The sequence below is a fragment of the Diceros bicornis genome, chromosome 32 (genome assembly GCF_020826845.1).
Source record: "Diceros bicornis minor isolate mBicDic1 chromosome 32, mDicBic1.mat.cur, whole genome shotgun sequence".
Classification (NCBI taxonomy): domain Eukaryota; kingdom Metazoa; phylum Chordata; class Mammalia; order Perissodactyla; family Rhinocerotidae; genus Diceros; species Diceros bicornis.
The window spans coordinates 20668076-20689652 of NC_080771.1; the positions used below are offsets into that span (position 1 = coordinate 20668076).

The following is a 21577-nucleotide window of genomic DNA, read 5'->3' on the forward strand; positions in this document are numbered from 1 at the left end:
ATATCAAACTTTTTGGTTACATGATGGCAGGAAGATGGATTCCTGAGTTCACCTGTGTGAGAGAACATAGGCTTAGAAAATGCCTATATTTGGAAGTAAAGGAGATTTTTTTTTTTAATTATTTATTTATTTATTTTTCCCCCAAAGCCCCAGTAGATAGTTGTATGTCATAGTTGCACATCCTTCTAGTTGCTGTATGTGGGACACGGCCTCAGCATGGCCGGAGAAGCGGTGCAGCTGGTGTGCGCCGGGGATCCGAACCCCGGGCCGCCAGCAGCGGAGCGCGCGCACTTAACCACTAAGCCACGGGGCCAGCCCTAAAGGAGATTTTTAAATTAGGTAAAATACCATTTGGGTGTCTTCAGAGGGCTGTTACAGCAGCGTATTTTTCAAAGGCACTGATTACTGATTTCAGGTGCAACAAAATAATTCAGTTCACATTAATTTAGTGCCTTGTGTGCCCTAGGCACCCTGATGTAAATGGATGGGTGGATAAATGAATGAGTTCAGTGCCCAGGAGCCTAGGACTTTGAATTTAGGCACTCTGTAATGTTTCTAAATGAATGAGTGGCAAGTATTAGGCATTAAGACCAATGTTAGAGGCCCTACCTTCAAGGAACCCAGTCTGGGGCGGGGGGGAGGATGAATGTACAGTTTCCAAAAAGTGGGGTAAATTTTACCGTAAAACTAAGCACAGGCATAGAATCTTAGTGGAGAGGTGCCTTACTCTTTCTGATGAGATAGGTTTAAGAATCCTGAGAAGGGATGACTTATTGCGCTGATCCCTAAAGAACTAATAAGAGTTAAAAAATTGCCAGGCACCACAAATGGGTCACGTTCTGTAGTATGAAAAACATACTGTGGTACATGCTTGTTGCATCCTGTGATTTTTCTTGTCATTTATGACAATTATATAAAAATTTGTATATTTGTTTAGTGTCTTTCTTTCCCACTGAACTTCAAATTTTATGAAAACAGGGACCATGTCAGTGATATTCATGACTGTAATCCCAGCATTTACTAAGTGCCTGGTATAAAGACCCTGCTGAGTTAATATTTGTTGAATGAATAATTCAACTATTCCTTCCGTGGTACCTCTTATTTTCTTCTCTCATCTGTTTTTTTCTTCAACAGTTAATTAATTCAGTCTAGTCTTCTGCTTTCTCCATACTCTCTTCTCTACTATATAAAATTGCTTAGGTCTGTTAATCACTCTCAGAACAAGAAAAAATTGTATCTGTTGGAGTGAAAAGAGTAGGGACTTGGAGTAAGGAGACCTACATTCTCTTCATGTCATTGACTTTGTCACTTTGGGCAAGCCACTTAACCCACAAGTACTTCAGCCTTTTCAAGTTCAAATAGGAAAAATTATACCTACTCAGTCCCTTTTGTTTGAAGCAGATATAAGAGTAAAATGCCTTGATAGATATGAAAACTTTTTGAGTGCTAAGAAAGCACTTAGAAATCTGAGACTTGAATGAAAAGCTAGAGTGCTGCATTTGTTTATCTTATTTTTATTTTTTAAACAGCTTTATATAGGTAAAATTGACACACAGTAATCAGCATGTATTTGCCAGTATCCACATTGATGACTTTTTTTTATTCTTGATGTTTTAATAGTTTTTAACATTGTGAAATTTTGTGTTGTACATTTTTGTTTGTCCATCACCTTATATATGACTCCCTTCACCCCTTGTACCCACCCCCAACCCCCATTGCCCCTGGTAACCACAATACAGATTTCTCTGTCCATGTGTTGGTTTATATTCAACATATGAGTGAGATCATAGTGTTTGTCTTTCTCCTTCTGGCTTACTTCACTTACTTACTTACTACCCTCCAGGCCCATCCATGTTGTTGCAGATGGGACGATTTTGTCTTTTTTTATGGCTGAGTAGTATTCCATTGTGTATATATACCACATTTTCTTGATCCAGTCATCAGTCGAGGGACACTTAGGTTGCTTCCACTTCTTGGCTATGGTGAATAATGCTGCAGTGAACATAGGGGTGCATAAGCCTCTTTGGATTGTTGATTTCAAGTTTGTTGGATAGATTCCCAGTAGTGGGATGGCTGGATCATAGGGCATCTCTATTTTTAATTCTTTGAGGAATCTCCATACCATTTTCCGTAGAGGCCGCACCAGTTTGCATTCCCACCAGCTGTGTATGAGGGTTCCTGTTTCTCTACATCCTCTCCAACATTTGTTGTTTTTTGTCTTGGTGATTATAGCCATTCTGACGGGCGTGAGGTGATATCTTAGTGTTGTTTTCATTTACATTTCCCTGATGATTAATGATGTTGAACATCTTTTCATGTGCCTATTGGCCATCTGTATATCTTCTTTGGAGAAGTGTCTGTTCATTTCCTCTGCCCATTTTTACACATTGATGACTTTTGATGTATGTGTACACCTTTGAAACCATCACCCAATCAAGATAGTTGCATTGGTTTTTTAAAAATTGCATACATCAAATACAATTGGTTACAAGCTTTATTCTACTGAAAAGGTACTGCAGAACAAGTCCTAGTAAAAGAAACAAAACCAACTATATAAATAACTAAAATGAGAACATGAAAAAAAATGCACGTCAGTAGACAGATCAATCTTCTGTAACACAAAACCCACTAGTTATTTCTAGGGAAATATTTAAATTTTCCCCATGTTGCCTGTGATCACCCAGTGCTAGTAGCTGATGAATTCATGGTAGGTTGAAAAGTTATGATGTTTCTGAAGTTTTTCCCAGGTCATGAGTCTCGGGCTACAGAAGCTCTGTGTTGGGCGAAAGGACAGCGACTCTTTAGTGCTGGACTCAATGGAGAGATTATCGAGTATGATTTGCAGGCATTAAACATCAAGTACGCTATGGATGCCTTTGGAGGACCCATTTGGAGCATGGCCGCCAGCCCCCGTGGTTCTCAACTTTTGGTCAGTAAGCAATTATTGGTAATTCAAACCAAGGCTTCTCACTTAAGCTTTGTTTCTTCTGTTCACAGGAAGGTGAAGTTATATTACGGCATGTAGCAACTCCAGTCTGAGCTGAATTCCAGCAGCCCCAATACAAAATTAGAGTTGATTTTGGGGATTAAAAAATCCTTTATCCTTTAGCACCCTTTCTGCCACTACTTTGTGTTTTTTGTTTTTAAATTTTATTTCTTTATTTTTTTTCCCCCAAAGACCCAGTAGATAGTTGTATGTCATAGCTGCACATCCTTCTAGTTGCTGTACGTGGGACGTGGCCTCAGCATGGCCGGAGAAGTGGTGCGTCAGTGCGCGCCCAGGATCCGAACCCCGGGCCGCCAGCAGCGGAGCACGCGCACCTAACCGCTGAGCCACGGGGCCAGCCCTCTGCCACTACATTGGACCTCATTTATTCTTTTATGAAACGAGAGGGTTGGTTTGGTTCAGCGTTTCCCAAACTGTTCTTTGGAATTGGGAGATGTGGAGACGGTTTTTTTGTTTTGTTGTGATTTGTGTTTTATGATGAATTTCATTTCAGAAATACAGCATATTAAATCCTTCTGTAGATTCACATTAGTATATTGAAAGTTCTGAGAGGTCATTCTGCAAGTTAACTTGTGGAGCTATGTTTCACCCTAGTGTTTCTCAAAAATTTTTTGAGCACAGACTGCGAAGACTACTTTTCTCCCCTACTGTTATTAGAATGGGTGCTTTCAGAGATTTGATTTTCTGTGATGAGTCTATGATTCTTTTTTGATTTGTACTAATTTTAAAATATTTTGACGTGTCTCCAATTAGGTTATATGGTTAATGGATCTTCTCTTTAGGCCGTGGTTCTCTAGCAGAGATGTGCTGTGAAATCCAGCTTCTCTTCCATGTCCTTGGCAGGAGCTGGGCCACTGATGAGCCTGCTTTCTGCCTAGGACGTGAAGGCTGCCAAGCATACACTATCAATTTTTTGGTACCAGTATTTTTTTTCTCTCACAAACTATTTTTCTCTTTCAGAGCAAGTGATAGCTTTAGGGAGGAAATATATATATTTGTAAAAATATATGTTTAGTTCTATAAAATGCTTATTTTCTGTACTTTCTACCCCCTTTTCCCTAATAGGTTGGCTGTGAGGATGGATCTGTGAAACTATTTCAAATCACCCCTGACAAAATCCAGTTTGAAAGAAATTTTGATCGGCAGAAAAGTAAGGGTCATTTTTGGTGGGGCAGTGAGTAGCCTTAACTAGAAGTTATGTTTCTATGCCACTGGGGATGGGATGCTTTCCCAGGGGTCCAGGTAATATTTTATCTACATGCTAACTTTCTGTGAATACAGAATATGCGCTAGAAGCTATCACTAGCTCAGGCTTTCTCAATTGTGTAGCATAGTTGTAATTGCCTAGTTAATAATACAGAAAACTAGCAATCCAAAATAGGAAAGCTAGTGTTTCCGGATAATTTCATTTGTTAGTTCTCATTTTTGTGAAGTTTTAACAAGTGTGCATAAAGTCTCAAAACTAGAATTTTTCCTTTCGGATCTGTGGTTCTTAATCCTGCTAGTGTATTCAGGTTGAATGGGAGAATTTTATAAACAATTGCCCATGTTCCACCTGGATGATTGACACTGACCTCTAGAGCAGGGGTTGGCAAACTGTTTCTGTAAAGACACCAGGTAGTAAATACTTTAGATTTTGCCGGCTGTACAGTCTCTGCCGACTTAGTCATTGTAGCCAAAAGTAGCCACTAATGATAATACTGAAACAAATGGGCACAGCTGTGCTCTGGTGAAACCTTATTTACAAAAACAGGTGGTGGGCCCGATTTGGCCTTTGAGCCATAGTTTGCTGACTCCTCTTCTAGAGAATAGTAAGTGTCCAGTGTGTTCTTTGTGTCAATTAGTAATATTTATCCTTTGCTAATCAGTTTCCTATTTTGTTTTTTTTAAATATATTTTGGGTGTTCTTTTTTAATACGAAGATTATACAATGCTTGTTAAAAATTTCATAGGTTTAGCCAAGTGTGAAAGAGAAAATAAGTATCTCATTGCACTCTGTAGGCAGGCGACATTTTGGAACTAATCTAAACTTTTTTGTATATTCCTGTAAACAAATACCCACAGAGGAGCACTTGCACTTGTTCTTCAGCTTGTTTTTTCACTTGATATATCACAGACGTCTTTCTGTGTCAGTCATGCCAGTGTGCATGGCATTCCATTTTATGGCGTCCTATAGTTGATTTAACCAAATTCCTATTGATGGATGTTAAAATTTTTTTACCACTGCAACCAGTGCTGCAGTGAACATTTTTTTTTTTTTTTTGAGGAAGATTAGCCGTGAGCTAACACCTGTTGCCAATCCTCCTCTTTTTTGCTGAGGAAGATTGACCCTGGGCTAACATCCATGCCCATCTTCCTCTACTTTATGTGAGACTCCTGTCACAGCGTGGCTTGATGAGCAGTGCGTAGGTCTTTGCCCAGGATCCGAACCCGCGAACCCCGGGCTGCCAGAAGCAGAGCGCGCGAACTTAACTACTACGCCACCGGGCTGGCTCCTGCAGTGAACAATCTTATATACACGTTTTGGGGCACTCATACGAGTATTTCTCTTTGATTAATTTCCAGTGCAGTTACTGGACCAAAAATACACATTTAAATTTTGTTAGGTTACTGCCAGATCACCCTCAAAAGGTTGTGCTTATTTAAATTCTCATCAACCATTTATACAATTATTAAAGTCTCAAATACTTCATTGTGGGTCCCAGGGCAAAGTTGTTCCTCATCTGTTATAAAACAGTTCTTCACAAGAGTGCAGTAGATGAGAGCTAGTAGAACACTAGCCTTGTAGATAATTGTAGAAAGAAGACTCAGTTACCCTTTGCTGTATATTTATGTGTACGTCACTTTCTTTTTTGTTGCACGACTCCCAAGGTCGCATCCTGAGTCTCAGCTGGCATCCGTCTGGTACCCACATTGCAGCTGGCTCCATAGACTACATTAGTGTGTTTGATGTCAAATCAGGTGATTGTTTTTCTCAGTTCATTTGGGGTGTGGGTCTTGTTTGTCAGATTCACATTTCTGGGTTTCCAAAAGCTTGAGACCTTGTCATGCTTTCAGTGACCTTTAGGGCTTAATCTTCATTAGCCTTCAAGATATCCACCATGAATTTCACTCCTTTCTTGGATTACTCCTGCTTCCTTTAGGGGAATCTTGGTTCTTCAATGGAATGCAGTACTTTTCATAATAAGAATTCACAGCAAAATTTGCCCTCAACCAGTAAGGCATTTACTGTGAATAATCAGTAGAATACCTTTTTGTATATACAGCTCTTGGTAAAAGTGATTGTCTTTGAGGAGCTTGAGAGCTTGGTAACATAATTGGTGAGATATGAGATCAGAAAGGTAGAGAACCACATGCTTTCTCTGTTCTTGGCCTAGAGAATTGGCTAATGGAGTTCTTCAGTGATGAGCTTCACTTGAACTTGTTAGGTTGGTGTGTCTGTACTCCCATCTAAGACAAGAGGTAAAACAGGTCAGGCATGTCTCCTTTTTCTTTTTCCTCAATGCTTAAGCATGTTTTTTATTGTTATCAGTTATACATGCAGATAGTCAAAGAATTTCTTAAGGCTTATTACAAAAAAGTCTTCTCCCACTCCTCAAAGGCAACCACGTGCAACTCTTACCTGATTCTTTTGGTATTTATCTCTGTGCTATAACATAGCATGCTTATCATGCTACATTTTAATTTTTCAGTTTTAGACCATTATTTATTGACTTCTGCTATGTTCCCTCTGCCACATGCATCCACACTTTCTCCTAATCCTCCCGGTATGATTATGTTATAACTTTGCTCAGATTAGTAGTCAGTGTTTTTATTATGACTATATAAATACTGGTCGCATAGTAAATTCCCTCCCGTCCCTTTCCTCTTGCTTTTTGTTAATAATTACTCTCTGTCTCGCTCTCTCTCGCTCTCTCTCTCTCTCTATATATATTTATCTCACTAATTCATCCCCAAATTCTTCTAGTTGTATAAATTAGGTTCGAATACATTTGGTTTTGTTTCTACCACTTTTATCTTCTGCATGATTCTCTCCCAGAGCCTTATGACCTGCTCCAGTCTAGTGTAGCCAGTTTCTGGGCCTACTGCACAACTATGGGATCTTATTTTTTAGTCCTGGAGATCCCCTTTGCTTCTCTCTCAAGCAGAATGCCCTGTGTTCATGTCATTCACTTTCCTGGTGTATTCCTTTATTTGGTTGATCCTGGCAAAGGGTTTATGAGAAAGAACTCTAGGTTGGAAATTATTTTCCCTTAGAATTTTGAAGCCATGGTTCCACTGTCTTCTAGATTCTAGAAATGTTGCAAACTCTGATGCCATTCTGAGAGTACATCCTTTGTATAGGTTTTTCTGTTTGTTAGTTTTTCCTGGGAGCTTTTAGGATCTTCCCTTTATCCTTGGTGTTCTGATATTTAATAATTATGTTTCTTGGTATGTGGATCTGTTAACATCAATTGTATTGGACACTTGGTAGATTCTTTTAATCCAAAAACCCATGTTTTTCAGTTATGGGAAAAATTCTTGTAATTGTTTTGTAAATGAGTTTCCATTTTCTTTCTGGAATTTTATTATCTGGATGCTGACTCTTCTAATTTTCTTATCTTTCTTTTCCCTCTTATTTTTCATCTCTCTGACTTTTTCTGTTCCTGAGAGAGTGTGTCATCTTTATCTTTCAATTCTTGTATTGAGTTTTTCACTTCTGCCATTTCCAAAGTTATTTTTTGTTTCCTGAATGTTTTATTTTTGTAGTATTCTCTTTTTGTTTCATTATATACTAACTCTTCTCTTTCTAAGGCTATTCATGATAATATTTGTCAGTATTATTCATAATAATATTCTTCACCCTGGCTATTTCCTCTGTGGTGTTTATTTTTTTCTGGTAGTCTGTTTGTCCTCTGCCTTTCATATTAAGGCTTTCCTCACATGTCTGGTGATTGCTCTCATCACCACATGAGTGGAGCTTATTGCACGTGGGCTTCACCGAAGAATGATCCAGCTGCACTGTTTGTTTGGGGAACCTCTCAAAACAGGCTCTTTAGATCTTTCCTCTTGTGCTGGTCATATTTCCCAGAAATGTTTTATATTCTGCTGCCTGGTGATAGTAAACCTGGCCATCAGCATTCTAAGGAGAAGCAAACTGGTGTTCTCAACATTCAGTTAGTAAATTTTCACTTAGTCTCTTTTCCATGTAGTGCTTCCACACTCACTTGTGCCTGATAGCCCTCTCCAGAAAGTAAGTCTCCAGTCTTCTTTGAGGTGGAGTTTGGGGAGTTGCCTGGCTTCTTAGTTAAGAGGTGGTTATCTGAGGGATCCAAAAGTTTCTTAAACTTACTTTCAGCCAGTCTCTCCTTTTACCCCGCTCTCAACTCTGTTTGCAGAGTATCTGGGGTCACCAGTTCCTGAGTCTTCTGAGGATTCCATTGTATAAATCAAGCGGTTTTTTGGCTTTCCTCACTGCTGAGTTTCAGGGCTCTGCTAAGTCAGTTACCACTCCACGTCTGCTTTCCAGTTCTTCAAATTTTGTCACTATTGTCTTCTCTCCTTTCCCAAGGGGTTTTGGAAAAGAACAGTGTGTAATGTCTGTGTGCAATTGGCCAGTTTTAAATGAAGTCTCAACTGTCTCTTTTCCATTTCACCTCCCCCTAAAAATTTGTTTCCCCCTGCCCCCTCTCTCCCTCTTTCTCATCATTGGGTAACCATTTTGTCATTCCAAGACTGGGTTCACTATAACTACTGCTGGCTGTTGTCTGTGCTCAGGCAGCTAACTTAACAGATGGCTACCACAGAAGGTTTTTGAAGACTAAAGGAGAAATAAGTACCATTTAAATGTGGGCTTTTCTTACTTTTCAGGGAGCTCTATTCATAAGATGCTTGTGGATCGGCAGTTTATGGGTGTGTCTAAGCGGAAGTGTATCATATGGGGTGTGGCCTTCTTGTCCGATGGCACTGTCATAAGTGTGGACTCTGCTGGGAAGGTGCAGTTCTGGGACTCAGCTACCGGGACACTTGTGAAGAACCATCTCATTGCAAACGCTGACGTGCAGTCCATTGCTGTATCTGATGTGAGTATAGTCCCTGCTTTGAGCAGTTCCTGTACAACCTCGGGGATGAGTAGAGAAGGCTGTGTCAGTGATGTGCCGTAAACCTGTACCCTAATCCTGAATGTTGTACTGGAGGAAGATGTGTTTAGGAAAATGTATCTGAAAACCCACGTAATTTCCCTGACTCTCTTATTCTCTAACAGTTAGTTAGGGAATATTCTCTAAGAGGTTAGTTAGCAGAGAGGTTTTCCCCATCCCTAGTTAATCCAGCCTGATTGTAGATAGGGCACAAGTTCCCTAGAAGAATCTTGAGAAGCACTATTTCCTCTTTCTGTACAACTGTTCTCCTGCTTCCTATCTTGGAAAATTAGAAGGTAATTTTATAGTGATTTTGAAAATGTTAATTTTCTCCTGTTTGCATAAGACTTAAGCAGATTTGTGTTGAACAGGTGTGCCTCTTCCTTTTTGGTAACATGAATTCTTAATCAGAAACCTTTCGGTATTTTAGCAGTGAGGCATGGAAAGTGCCTTTGAGGTTTGTTGACTAGATCCTTTATTCTTTACGTTCTTAGTTTGAGAATTATTTTTCTCTTAAATGTGGGCATCCAGTTTCTAGTGTAGAGATCACTTGTGCTTGCTTTTCTTGCCTGTAAAACATTCCTTATCCTATTTCACAGGTTTTCCATGAGAACAATTTGATGTGTGTTAAAGCCCTGTAAGATATTTAGATGTCACATATAAACTATAATAGAAGTATACATTGAAAGGAGTGGGAGAAATTCTCCTTTTAAAATAGGGTTTTGATCCAAATGGTTGTAATTATTAGACTTAAGGCTTAGTTATTAAATTTAGTACCATTTAAAGTGTAATTTCTCAAAAATATTATGCACCTGTTTCAAAGACCAAGGAAGATGTATATTTACTGCTGTGGAACAATTTCTAGGATATGTGGTTAAAGGGAAAAAGCAGAACAGTATTATAGTATATAATATAGTACATAATAGCGTATTAAGAAAACGAGGGGCAGAATTATGTATTAGATATTTATATATTAGATATTCTATGTATATATAGTTTTGCTACTATATATAGAATATCTCTGAAAAGATTAAAAAATGCTAATAATTTCTGGAGAGTGAGGTTGTGGGGCACAGGTGGCACACAGGCTTAATTTGTACTGTATACTATTTTATGCTGTTTGATCTTTCTTCACCCATGTGCCTATATTATACCTTATTACGTTGAATCTTAGATAGAAATGATTATAAGACACGCCATAATTTTGTTATCTTGGGAAAAAAGAAATGCTGCCAATTAAACTATAACACAATGCTTGTTTTTAAATGTAAAATTTAAATTTTATGTTATAAGCATATAATATAAACTGACACAATGCTTTTTTAAACATAGAATTTATATTTTACTTATTGAAGAGCTCCTTGAGACTTAAACATAAATTTTTGTCATATCACTGCATATAAAAAGGAAAGTGTAAGTGAAATAAAGTGATCAAGGTATTCCTAAAGCTTCTTCACATTCAGAGTTGGACTCTGAACCACCCTTGACTCACTCATTAGGGTCAATATTTTCCACACATGCCTCCCAGCCGTTCATAGTATTGGTAGATGATACTCCACGATAGCCCCAAGATTTCCTTTTAGTCTTTTGACAATGATTCTGCAAGTTTTGATATTTGCTCTTTATCTGAAGATGTCATACACACACAGGTTGACAGATATAAGACACCTAATTTCAGAGATATTAAAATGTGGAAAAATGTGTGCCTGAGAATCAGTGAATTGGGGTACTTATTTTTAAGAAATTGAAAAATGCAATTGTACCAAATCCAGCCCTCAAAAATGCTTATCAGAGACTCTGAAGTTGGGCAGACTTGGGTTTAAATCCCAGCTGTACCACTTAATAGCTACATATCTTCCTGGGCAAGTTAGTTCTTTCTAAGCCTCAGTTTCTTCCTCTGTGAAAACAAGTCTGCTAGTAATACATACCTCAAGGAGTTTGGGAAAGGATTAAATGGGTAGTGCTTATAAAGTGCTAAGTACAGTGTCTGGCACAGAGTGAGTGTGGTATTGGCATTATCATATTCACATTTGTTTTGAAACTGATCCTAATTTCAAGGCTTTTCTCCACTATACTGTCTTGCCAAAACAGCTGATTATTTTTAGGTCCTTTTTAATGGATTTTCATGGACTAAAGAGCGAATCGTGGCCAACATCCAGTCCTTTGATCTTAGATGTCTTCCACCCTCGTCAAGTAGACGAGTACTGATTCCTGCAGGGAGTTGTAGGGAACATTTGCTTTCATTTAGAGGTCAGTCCTGAGAGGTTTTTTTTTTCTGTGTGAAGCAGTCACTTTTTGATTAAATTAGGACAGCCCTCCTTCCAGGTCGACTTTTCCCTTGCTCCATTCCTGCTGTGCCCTAAGAGAACCTTGTTCTTTTGTTTGCTTTTCAGTTCTTTTATGATTCCACCACAGGGAAAGAGGATATAGAGTGAGGGAGACTTACCTTCCCAATCCCTCTCTGTTGGTGGGACTTTGAGCAGACTGCTGCCTTTTTTTTTGTAAGCTACATGAACTGTTTAGTTGGAGGTGGGGGAGAGTGTGTGAGTTTCTGAGCTGCTCAGTATCTCCACTTTGCCTTGGACTAATGGATTTCAAATAGTATCCCTAGAAGAGGCAAGGGAGAGGCTGGTCTGGGCCACCTGATGTGCTGTCCTTCAGATATGCTTTCCTTCCTTCTCCACCATCTTGTGCCTGCAAGTGACCTCAGAGAGAGCTGGCACAAGGTTGAGGCAGTGTGCTGCGCCCAGAGCAGAGGCTTTGGAGGGAGATGGCCATGCGTTTTTGTCATGTCTCTAAACCTCTTGAAGCTCCAGATTCCTTATCTGTGTGAAGGGCTATTAAATGATGATTAGGAAAAAAAAAGGTAAAATCATGACTCATACAAATATGAAATGGAAATATGTCAGAGATTTTCTGTAACTCCTTAACTAATGAGAGAACCAGTAAGATGCTATAAGCAGTTCAAAGGAGAATTCAAAGAACATAAGAGTTATATAAGGCCATCAGGAATGCTGAAATGAATTTACAAATTGTTGCAAGACTCAGTATCCACAGGGCAATAATCAGCTGCATTCCACCAGGCGAAATTCTTTTGCATTTCTATACAAAAGAATCTTTTGCATCACACTCAGTTTTCTACAATTTATAGAATTGTGAAATAGCTCCAAGGCAATCAGAGGGCTCAATAGACAAGAACACCAGTGCTTTTTATGCTCTTTCAAAGTCTTTCACAGTTTCTTCTGATAGAGCAAGTAATACTTAACTTTGAAAGTTATTGAAGGATTAGAGATGACATAACGTATATAAAGTTCCTAGCACAGTAAATGTGTAGTTGATGACAGCAACATGCTCAAACATGTACAGACATCTCATTTCTCTTGACTGGCTGACCTAGTCTTTACACTGATTGGTTAACTGCTGATCCAGGTTCCTGATTCTTCTCACTACCATATCACACATCCTATCTTTTTTTATTGCCTAAAGTTATGTGTATTTTTAAAAACTGGAGTTAAATAAAAATGGTTTTGAGAATATAGAAGAATTAAAAAAAAATAATTGTAGACCCGCTAAGACCTTTTAAAACTAACAGAAATCACGGTGCTCAACATACTGGCAAGAGAGAGCCTTAAACCGGGGACCAAGGAACCTGGGTCTTTGTATGATGTTGATCAGGCCACTTCCCTTCCTCAGCCTGCTCTCCCTTCATCTTTAAAAAGAAGACAGTGAATTTCAGGGTTTTCCAAACTTTGGTCTTTTGACTACCATTTTTCCCCCCATTCCCCTTATATTCCCAATACTTTATTTACTTTTTTTTTTTAATATTTTATTGTGGTAAAATATACATAACATAAAATTTTCCAATTTAACCCTTTTTAAGTGTACAAGTCACTGGCATTACATACATTCACAGTGTTGTGTAACTATCACCTCTATCCATTTTCAGAACTTTTTCATCACCCCAAGCAGAAACTCTGTACCCATTAAGTAATAACTTCCTATGCCTTCCTTCTCCCAGTCTCTGGTTAACTTCCATTCTTCTTTCTGTCCCTGTGAATTTGCCTGTTCTCGGTACCTCATATAAGTGGAATCATAATATTTGTCCTTTTGTGTCTGGGTTATTTTACTTAGCATAATGTTTTCAGAGTTCATCCATGTTAACAGCATTATCAGAACTTCATTCCTTTTTAAGGCTGAGTAATATTCCATTGTGTGTAGATACCACATTGTGTTTGTCCATTCATCTGTTGGTGGATATTTGGGTTGTTTCCCTCTTTTGGCACTTGTGAATAATGCTGCTGTGAATATTGGTGTACATATATCTGTTTGAGTCCCTGCTTCCAGATCTTTTGAGTACTGTTTATTTTCATTACTATTCTTGCTTGGGTTGGTTGGTTTGTGTGTGTGTTTGTTTTTGCTTATTTTTCTACATGAATTTAAGAAGCACCTCTTCTAGTTCCAAGTATAGGACTATCAGTATTTTTATTGGGTTATATAAAACTTACACATTTCCTTAGTGATCATTAATATATTTATCATGTTAAATATTCCTGTTTAAGAATATAGTATGGATTTCTTTGTTTAGGTCATCTTTTATGTCCTTTAGAAGGACTTAGATTTTTTTTCTTATATAGGTCTAGCACAGTTTTCTGTTAAATTTATTCCTAGGTGTTTTATCTTTTTTTGTTGCTATTCTAATAAGGTCTGGTTTGTATTTATGGGAAGCACTGTAACAGTTTGAGGTACATGTTGTTAATTTTGTCAGTAGGGGGCGCATTGTTATCTATATGTGAGCTTGCTCCTCTGATGGAATTGTTAGCTTCTGGAAGAAAAAGACCCCAGTGATCTACCTTCTAGTTCTGAGCATAAGTTTTCCCCTAAGCTGCCCAGACAGAAAACCTCAGGGAATGTTTTTCAAACTGGGCCCTGTTTTGCTCAAATGTACCTCCCTAATGATTTAATTTCTCAGCAAGAAGACAGTTTCGTGGTGGGCACAGCCGAGGGGACGGTATTCCATTTTCAGCTGGTCTCTGTGACTTCCAACAGCAGTGAGAAGCAGTGGGTGCGGACAAAGCCATTCCAACATCACACTCACGACGTGCGAGCGGTGGCCCACAGCCCGACAGCATTGATATCCGGAGGTAGGTTCTGCTCTCCGCGGGCTGCTTCTTTACTCTGCCTAGCTCTGGTTATTTCCATGCAGGACCTTTTCTAATTCTGATGCCTTCTCCCCTCCCCCTCCCACCCCAGGCACTGACACCCACTTAGTCATTCGTCCTCTCATGGAGAAGGTGGAGGTAAAGAATTACGATGCTGCTCTCCGAAAAATCACTTTTCCCCATGTGAGTATCACCTCCAACCCACATTGTTCCCTCATCTCCCCCGTCCCACTGTCCCACAAGACTAAGTGCAGCTCACACTTCCTGGGAAAATCTGTAGGACTTCTGTAGTTACCTTCCTTCTTCATGCTTCCTTCTGTTTCTGAGGCAAGCCTCTTGCAAAGACATTTACACGGGTCAAGATTTACAGCAGCACTCCTAGTTCAGTTTCCAGGGAAATCCTTCCCTTTTCCAGATAGCTGGAAAATCCAGGCTTCCAGTGTTCCTTTCTAGGTGAATGGACATCTTCCCAAGCTAGAAACCCTTCTCCCCGCTACCTGGTTCTGCATTCCATTCAGCTGGTAAACCTTACTGAGTCTGCCTCCTCATTATCTTTTGAATCTAGTCTGTCTACGCTGCCATTATCCTGATTTGGATCAGTGTATTTTCTCATCTGGATTCCTTTACAGTAGCTTGTTAATGATCTCCTTTTGTTTACATTTGTGTTGTTCCAGCCTATTCTCCAATGATCTGTTCAAAAAGCAACTTTGTTCATCACTCCATGCTTCACAATCTTTGGTTGGTCCTTGTTGCCTTCAGCATAAAGATCTAATTCTTTAGCATGGCTTATGAAACCTGTCTTGATCTGGCCCTGGTCCTTCAGCTTCTTTTCTCACCTCTCATCTCACACACTTGCAGCACCCCAGCCAGGCTAGCTGTTCTGAAAGACTCTTTTTGTTCCCTCTAATGCTCCTTTACCTTTGAGCTGTTTTCACATGCCATCACTCTGTTTGAAACATCCTGCCCCACCCTCTTTGCCTGACTAGTCTTTACCAGTGAACCTCATCTGGGCTCCTGTCTTTACCCCTATGAGGCCAGATTAGATATACTTTCTACTTTTTTTTGTTACATATTGTGCTTAGCCATGTTAAAATTCTTAGCACCCTTAGTATAACTGCCTATGTAATTCTATGTCAACCCTTTAGACTATAAGCTTGAGAGCAGTAGCTATGTTTTTATTTACCACTGTGTTCTTAGATCCTAGGGCAATGCCTGGCATATGGTAGTACTTAGGAAGTATTTACCAAGTAAGTGGATTTCAACAGTAAAAAATGTGCTGAGATATTGCTGCTGTATCTAGTACTGAGGCAATAGATGACCCTGGCTCATTTATCGCTTTTCAACTCTTGGGTACAGCGACGTCTTATTTCCTGTTCGAAAAAGAAGCAGCTTCTCCTCTTCCAGTTTGCTCATCACTTGGAACTTTGGCGGCTGGGATCTACAGTTGCAACAGGTAAGATGGGAGAAAGTTTTTCCAATAAGAAAATTGGAGAGAGAAGCCAGAAGTTAGAACTGCAGTTGAAATTCTGCTTATGGAAAAATGGAAGTAGATTTTTCTGTGTCCGTTGGAACTTACGGTATTCCCACCCACTAGATAGACCAAAGGAGTTCTTCAGAGTGTTAGAATCATTAGCAGGATGCTGGATCATCTGTTAAAAGTTTATGATTCTGTGCAGTGCACTGCAGGGTGTAGTAGAGGTGAGGGTTGTGGAATCGTAGTTTGCCCTGGCTTGACTGGGATCAAAACAGGCTGTTGAAAAATGACAAGATTTAATGGTGGGTAGTGACGGCCCTACATGAAAAAGATCACATGGAGCTTACTGGGGTGACAGCCTTGTGGCCTTTTGTATGACCTGTTCAAGAAGTGTTTGAGGGGCCGGCCCTGTGGCTTAGCGGTTAAGTGCGCACGCTCTGCTACTGGCGGCCCGGGTTTGGATCCCGGGCGCTCACTGACCTACCGCTTGTCCGGCCATGCTGAGGCGGCGTCCCACATACAGCAACTATAAGGATGTGCAACTATGACATACAACTATCTACTGGGGCTTTGGGGAGAAAAAGGGGGGAAAAAAGGAGGAGGATTGGCAATAGATGTTAGCTCAGGGCCGGTCTTCCTCAGCAAAAAGAGGGGGATTGGCATGGATGTTAGCTCAGGGCTGATCTTCCTCACAAAAAAAAATGTTTGAGTTCTGTTGTTTTATAGCAGATTAGAGTTTTTTGCTTTCGGTTACAAAACGAGTAAATGAAGTTGAAGTCAAGGCCACAGAAACTCCACTTCCACCCACCTGCATGCCTGGCTGTGGGGTACAGCTTCGGAGAATTAGTGATGTACCATAGGTCGTATCCAGGGCACCCAAATAGAAGCTAACAAGGTGCTCATTGCTTTCCTCTTCATATACCTCCCAAAAAGTCAGACATTGCTAAGTCAGACATTTTTCTGATTTCTGATTGGTAGAGAGTCCATTCTACTCAGCAGTGACTTTTTAGGAAAACAAATGTACAAATAACCTTTCTTTGAGAAGGAAAACCTCAGGGAAATTTCTTGCTCCAGGAAAGAATGGGGATACCCTTCCACTCTCTAAAGATGCAGATCATTTACTGCACCTCAAGACAAAGGTAAGGAAGTTTAACTGTGTGTTCATGCTCTGAAATCCAGAACGTTTTTCTCATTCTGAATTTTGAAGTATACCTACGTTGACATCCAAAACTGTGTAAAATTTAAAGTTAGTTGAATGAAGTACTAGGTCAACAGAACTGAGTTTCCTGTGATTATAAATTGGGCATTCAGATTTTACATGATGAATGAAACAGGGAATTGGTTTTTCTTCTTTGGCATTATGAAAATAACGTGCATTTTTTAAAAAAAATTCAAGTGATACAAAAGAGTATACAATGAAAAATGAGCAGCTTTCTTACCCCAAATACCCAGTCCCACTTTCCAGAGATAATCACTGCCAATAGTTTTTTGTATATACTTCCAGAAAAAAATTCCACCCATGTGTGCGTGTGTATATGTCTTTTCTTTCTACACTGATGGGAATATACTATACAAACTGCCTTATGTTTTCCTTTTTAAAAATATTTAATTACACAAATATTTGTGAATACAGTCTTACTGTAAAGAATTCAAACAATATTCACAGCTTATATCCTTGTCCACCTCTTTAATTGTAGTTTCTCCTGAAATAGTTATTGTTAGTTGACTAGCTGTATATCCTTCCAGATCTTTTTCTGTGTGTGTGTATACATACATAAATTTAGATATTTTGAGTTTTTTGAATTATATAAATGGTAAATTTATATAATTTTTGTTATGCAGATTTTTGCTTACTATTTCTTAGAGGTCATTAAAGCAAGTTGTCATAGACAAAACAGGAAATTAGTTCTCCAAGTCACCTGGCCTCCAAAGCTTTACTGCATTAAATGCCTCTCTGCTCAGGTTTCTAAAGTTAGGGGTTAGTATGAAGTTATCTATGAAGTACGCAGAGGGCTGAGATAAGTTCACAGTATTCATAGACCTCTGTTCTTGGTTTTGAAAATCAAAGCCATGCCATTTAGGTGCTCTACCTCTGAAATAATCATAGTGACACACAACATATAAGTGTCAGGATTATGTGTAGGTATTTGTGGATACATCCAGAGTGGCAATAGCTTGAGGATTCACGTCACAGTGAACCTTGTCATATGAAATTTTACTTGAACATTCATCCTGATTCCTAATATTGCCAGGGTCCCGAGAACATTATTTGCAGCTGTATCTCCCCATGTGGAAGTTGGATAGCCTATTCTACAGCTTCTCGTTTTTTCCTCTATCGGTTGAATTATGAACATGACAACATAAGCCTCCAAAGGGTAAGTGATAACCCAATGTCTGGTCGAATAAGAAGAAACTTCATAAGTGTGTGATTTTTGTGGGAAGTGGAAATGTACTGGATATAAATGCCTGCTGAGTGAAAAGCTATTTGGAGACGGCTGTTACGAAATGATCTTTTATTTCCGTTTTGTATTGATTATGTTTTTGGAGAAGTAGGGAAATGCCAGAAAGTAGCAGTGAAGTTTAGGCTTTTGAAGAGATGAAAAGGGGAGTGTATAGGTTACAGTGGACATGTCACTGTTCCAGGCCCTTGGTCAATTGGCTTCCTTAGAAATAGGAAGCATTGGGCTTGCCCCGTGGCACAGCGGTTAAGTGCGCATGCTCCGCTTCAGTGGCCTGGGATTCGCAGGTTTGGATCCCGGGCGCGCACCAACGCACCGCTTGTCAAGCCATGCTGTGGCGGCATTCCCATATAAAGTAGAGGAAGATGGACACAGATGTTAGCCCAGGACCAAGCTTCCTCAGGAGGATTGGCATCAGATGTTAGCTCAGGGCTGATCTTCCTCACAAAAAAAGAAAGAAAGAAAGAAACAGGAAGCATTCATGTAATTTAAGCCTGGCTATGGTTTTTTTTTTAGTGGGCTCTAGTTCTTACTTCTCTCTTATTGATTTTTACCACTGTTTCACTCCAAGGTTTCCAAAATGCCAGCATTCCTTCGCTCTGCCCTTCAGATTTTGTTTTCTGAAGATTCAACAAAGCTCTTTGTGGCATCCAATCAAGGATCTCTACATATCATTTGGCTACTGGAAGGAAGCTTCAAGCACCTGCATACTTTCCAGCCTCAGTCAGGTGGGAATTTGGTAACTGGCCACTGGGGAGAGTTGTCAGTCTCTAATACATCTTTTTTTTTTTTTCTATTTTAAACCTCATTCGTTGTCAGCTGTTCACTAATGATCTTCTCCACTCTGCTAATACACTCACGTTTGCAATTTAAAGTAGGAGGAGATATCTGGCAAATGAAAACGCTTGATGATATCTGAAATGTTGCTCACACCTACTGTTTTCTCACCGGGTTTCTTGATTCCTTATTTGGGGCCAGGGAAGTTTCATCACCGTTCTTAGAGTTTTGTTAGCAGAGCAAGAAGAAAGTTAAAATCATCTGTAATCCTGGCACTCAGAAATAACTACTGTTAATATTTTTGTGTATTTCCAATATTTTGTGGAATATTTTGTATTCCATATTAGTATTTTAGTATTTTGAATATTAGTATTCAAATATTTCATTAGTATTTTAATATTTAGAATATTAGTATTTTGTGGACATGTTAATTTTTTTGGTTGGTTGTTTTTTTAAAGATAAACTTACACATACAATCTCATTACCTGTCTTATAAGGTTCAGGACCATTTTTCCATGTTCTTTGAGAACATGAGTATGCGTGAATGAGTGACTGTGTGTAGCTAACAATTTTTTTTTTTTTTATAATTTTATTTATTTATTTTTCCCCCAAAGTCCCAGTAGATAGTTGTATGTCACAGTTGCACATCCTTCTAGTTGCTGTATGTGGGATGCGGCCTCAGCATGGCAGGAGAAGTGGTGCGTCGGTGCGCGCCTGGGATCCGAACCCAGGCCGCCAGCAGCAGAGCGCAAGCGCTTAACCTAAGCCACGGGGCCGGCCCTGTAGCTAACTATTGCTGAGTTAATTATTGAGTTAATTATTGAGGGCTCAGTACCCAGTACTTCCGATGCGGCTTTTCCTTTCTCCCTTGCCCTGGATTATAGGGGCTTCACTGTCATTTAGATTCAGTCAACTCTTTTTTTTTTTCTTTTTTGTGAGGAAGAGCCTTGAGCTAATATCCGGGCCAATCCTCCTCTTTTTTTTTTGCTGAGGAAGACTGGCCCTGGGCTAACATCTGTGCCCATCTTCCTCCACTTTATATGGGACTCCGCCACAGCATGGCCTGACAGGTGGTGCATCGGTGCGTGCCCGTGATCCAAACCTGGGCTGCCAACAGCGGAGTGCGCGCACTTAACTGCTATGCCACGGGGCTTGCCCCTCAATCAACTCTTTTAACTTAAACTTGCACTGCTCGTAAGCTGCTCCAGGAAAGCTTTTCCATTCAGGAAAAGAAACCCACAAATTTAAGAGTCCGGTAAAGTAAACTGACAATATTTATTGAGTACCTGTATATGTTTATATTTCAAAACTTAGGCTCTTTATTTGCATTTAGCACCCCTTAAAATTAGGCTCTGTATTATGTATATACTATTTCTTCCTCCTCTCTCATTTCACTTCTCTTATAGTCAAGCTGGCGTCTTCACTGCCCTCAAACCTGTGTATTCCAGTCCTGTCACTTAGCTCACGCTGTTCTCCATCCTTTTCTACCCACCTCACCCATCCTTTAGCATCTGGTTTGTGTCTTGTTATAAAGCTTTTTCCTCGTTTGGGGGTGTTATATGCAGCACATATTTTGGCATAGAGTATCACTGTCCGCTTTTTATCCCACATGAGTCTTCATGTTGCCAGATTTGTTTAAAACCCCTTGGTGAAAAAGATGGCTCATATGTGCCCATGCTCCCATAGAGCTAAATATGTAGCAGCCACCCAATAAATTGAAGGTAAGCTCCAAGCCTGTTGAGTTTGCTCGTTGTCCGTAACTTTGGTTAAAACCTGTTTGGTAAGAAAGGAGTTTGAAACAATTGAAGTATAGATTTTAGTGGTAGCTGTTACCCTGATTCTTCATTCCCACAGTAGGCAGTGTCTCACTCAGGCCTGAGTGAGTGATGCCTTCAGGTTTATCTCTCTGGATCCTCTTTACATGAAGGATGGCTAATTAAATGAAGATAGTAGACAGATTGACATCTAGAACTTATTTGCAACACTATCAAGAAATTATCCTATCAGTGATTTAAAACTGAGGATCTTCTTGGCTTTTGCCATCATCTTCAGGGCAGGGCTGGCTGTGGACAGTGAATTCAGAGACTTAACTGTTCTATCCTCACAGGGACAGTGGAGTCCATGTGTCTTTTGGCAGTCAGTCCAGACGGAAATTGGCTAGCTGCATCAGGTACCAGTGCTGGAGTCCATGTGTACAACATAAAACATCTAAAGGTGAGCATGGGGTTTAGTAGCAGCAAACAGGAAGATGTTAGCCCTGCAGTTATAAGACTCAGGGCAGATGGGTATAACTTGGAAAATTACTGGACTTTTTTTTTTTAACCAAAGATTTTTCCGGTTTTACTTGTTGAGAATCCAAAAGCTATAATTTGTAACATTAAAATCAGTCAGTGGGAACAGTGAAACCACTTGTGCAGGGAAATTTGAAATTAAGGATTTATGGGTGATGAATCCACATCCAGATTATTTCTGTATTTTGGAGAGGAAAATTCTGATTTACCCAGATAAATAGTTTTGATAGTAACAATTTCCTTTAATAGCTAGCCTACTAACAATTTCCTTTAATAGCTAGCCTCGTAATC

General features: G+C 39.6%; 1 protein-coding gene across 2 annotated transcripts in view; it reads left to right on the forward strand.

The window, feature by feature from the left end:
• Positions 1-21577, forward strand: part of UTP4 (UTP4 small subunit processome component) — a 29203-nt gene that overhangs the window by 1815 nt on the left and 5811 nt on the right. For both annotated transcript variants that reach the window (XM_058528127.1, XM_058528128.1), the window contains exons 3-13: positions 2738-2929; positions 4073-4157; positions 5879-5968; positions 8858-9069; positions 14096-14267; positions 14377-14468; positions 15642-15738; positions 16834-16898; positions 18012-18134; positions 18790-18946; positions 21103-21209. In XM_058528127.1, coding sequence (XP_058384110.1) covers positions 2738-2929; positions 4073-4157; positions 5879-5968; positions 8858-9069; positions 14096-14267; positions 14377-14468; positions 15642-15738; positions 16834-16898; positions 18012-18134; positions 18790-18946; positions 21103-21209 — 1392 coding nt within the window. The remainder of the gene's footprint in view (positions 1-2737; positions 2930-4072; positions 4158-5878; positions 5969-8857; positions 9070-14095; positions 14268-14376; positions 14469-15641; positions 15739-16833; positions 16899-18011; positions 18135-18789; positions 18947-21102; positions 21210-21577) is intronic.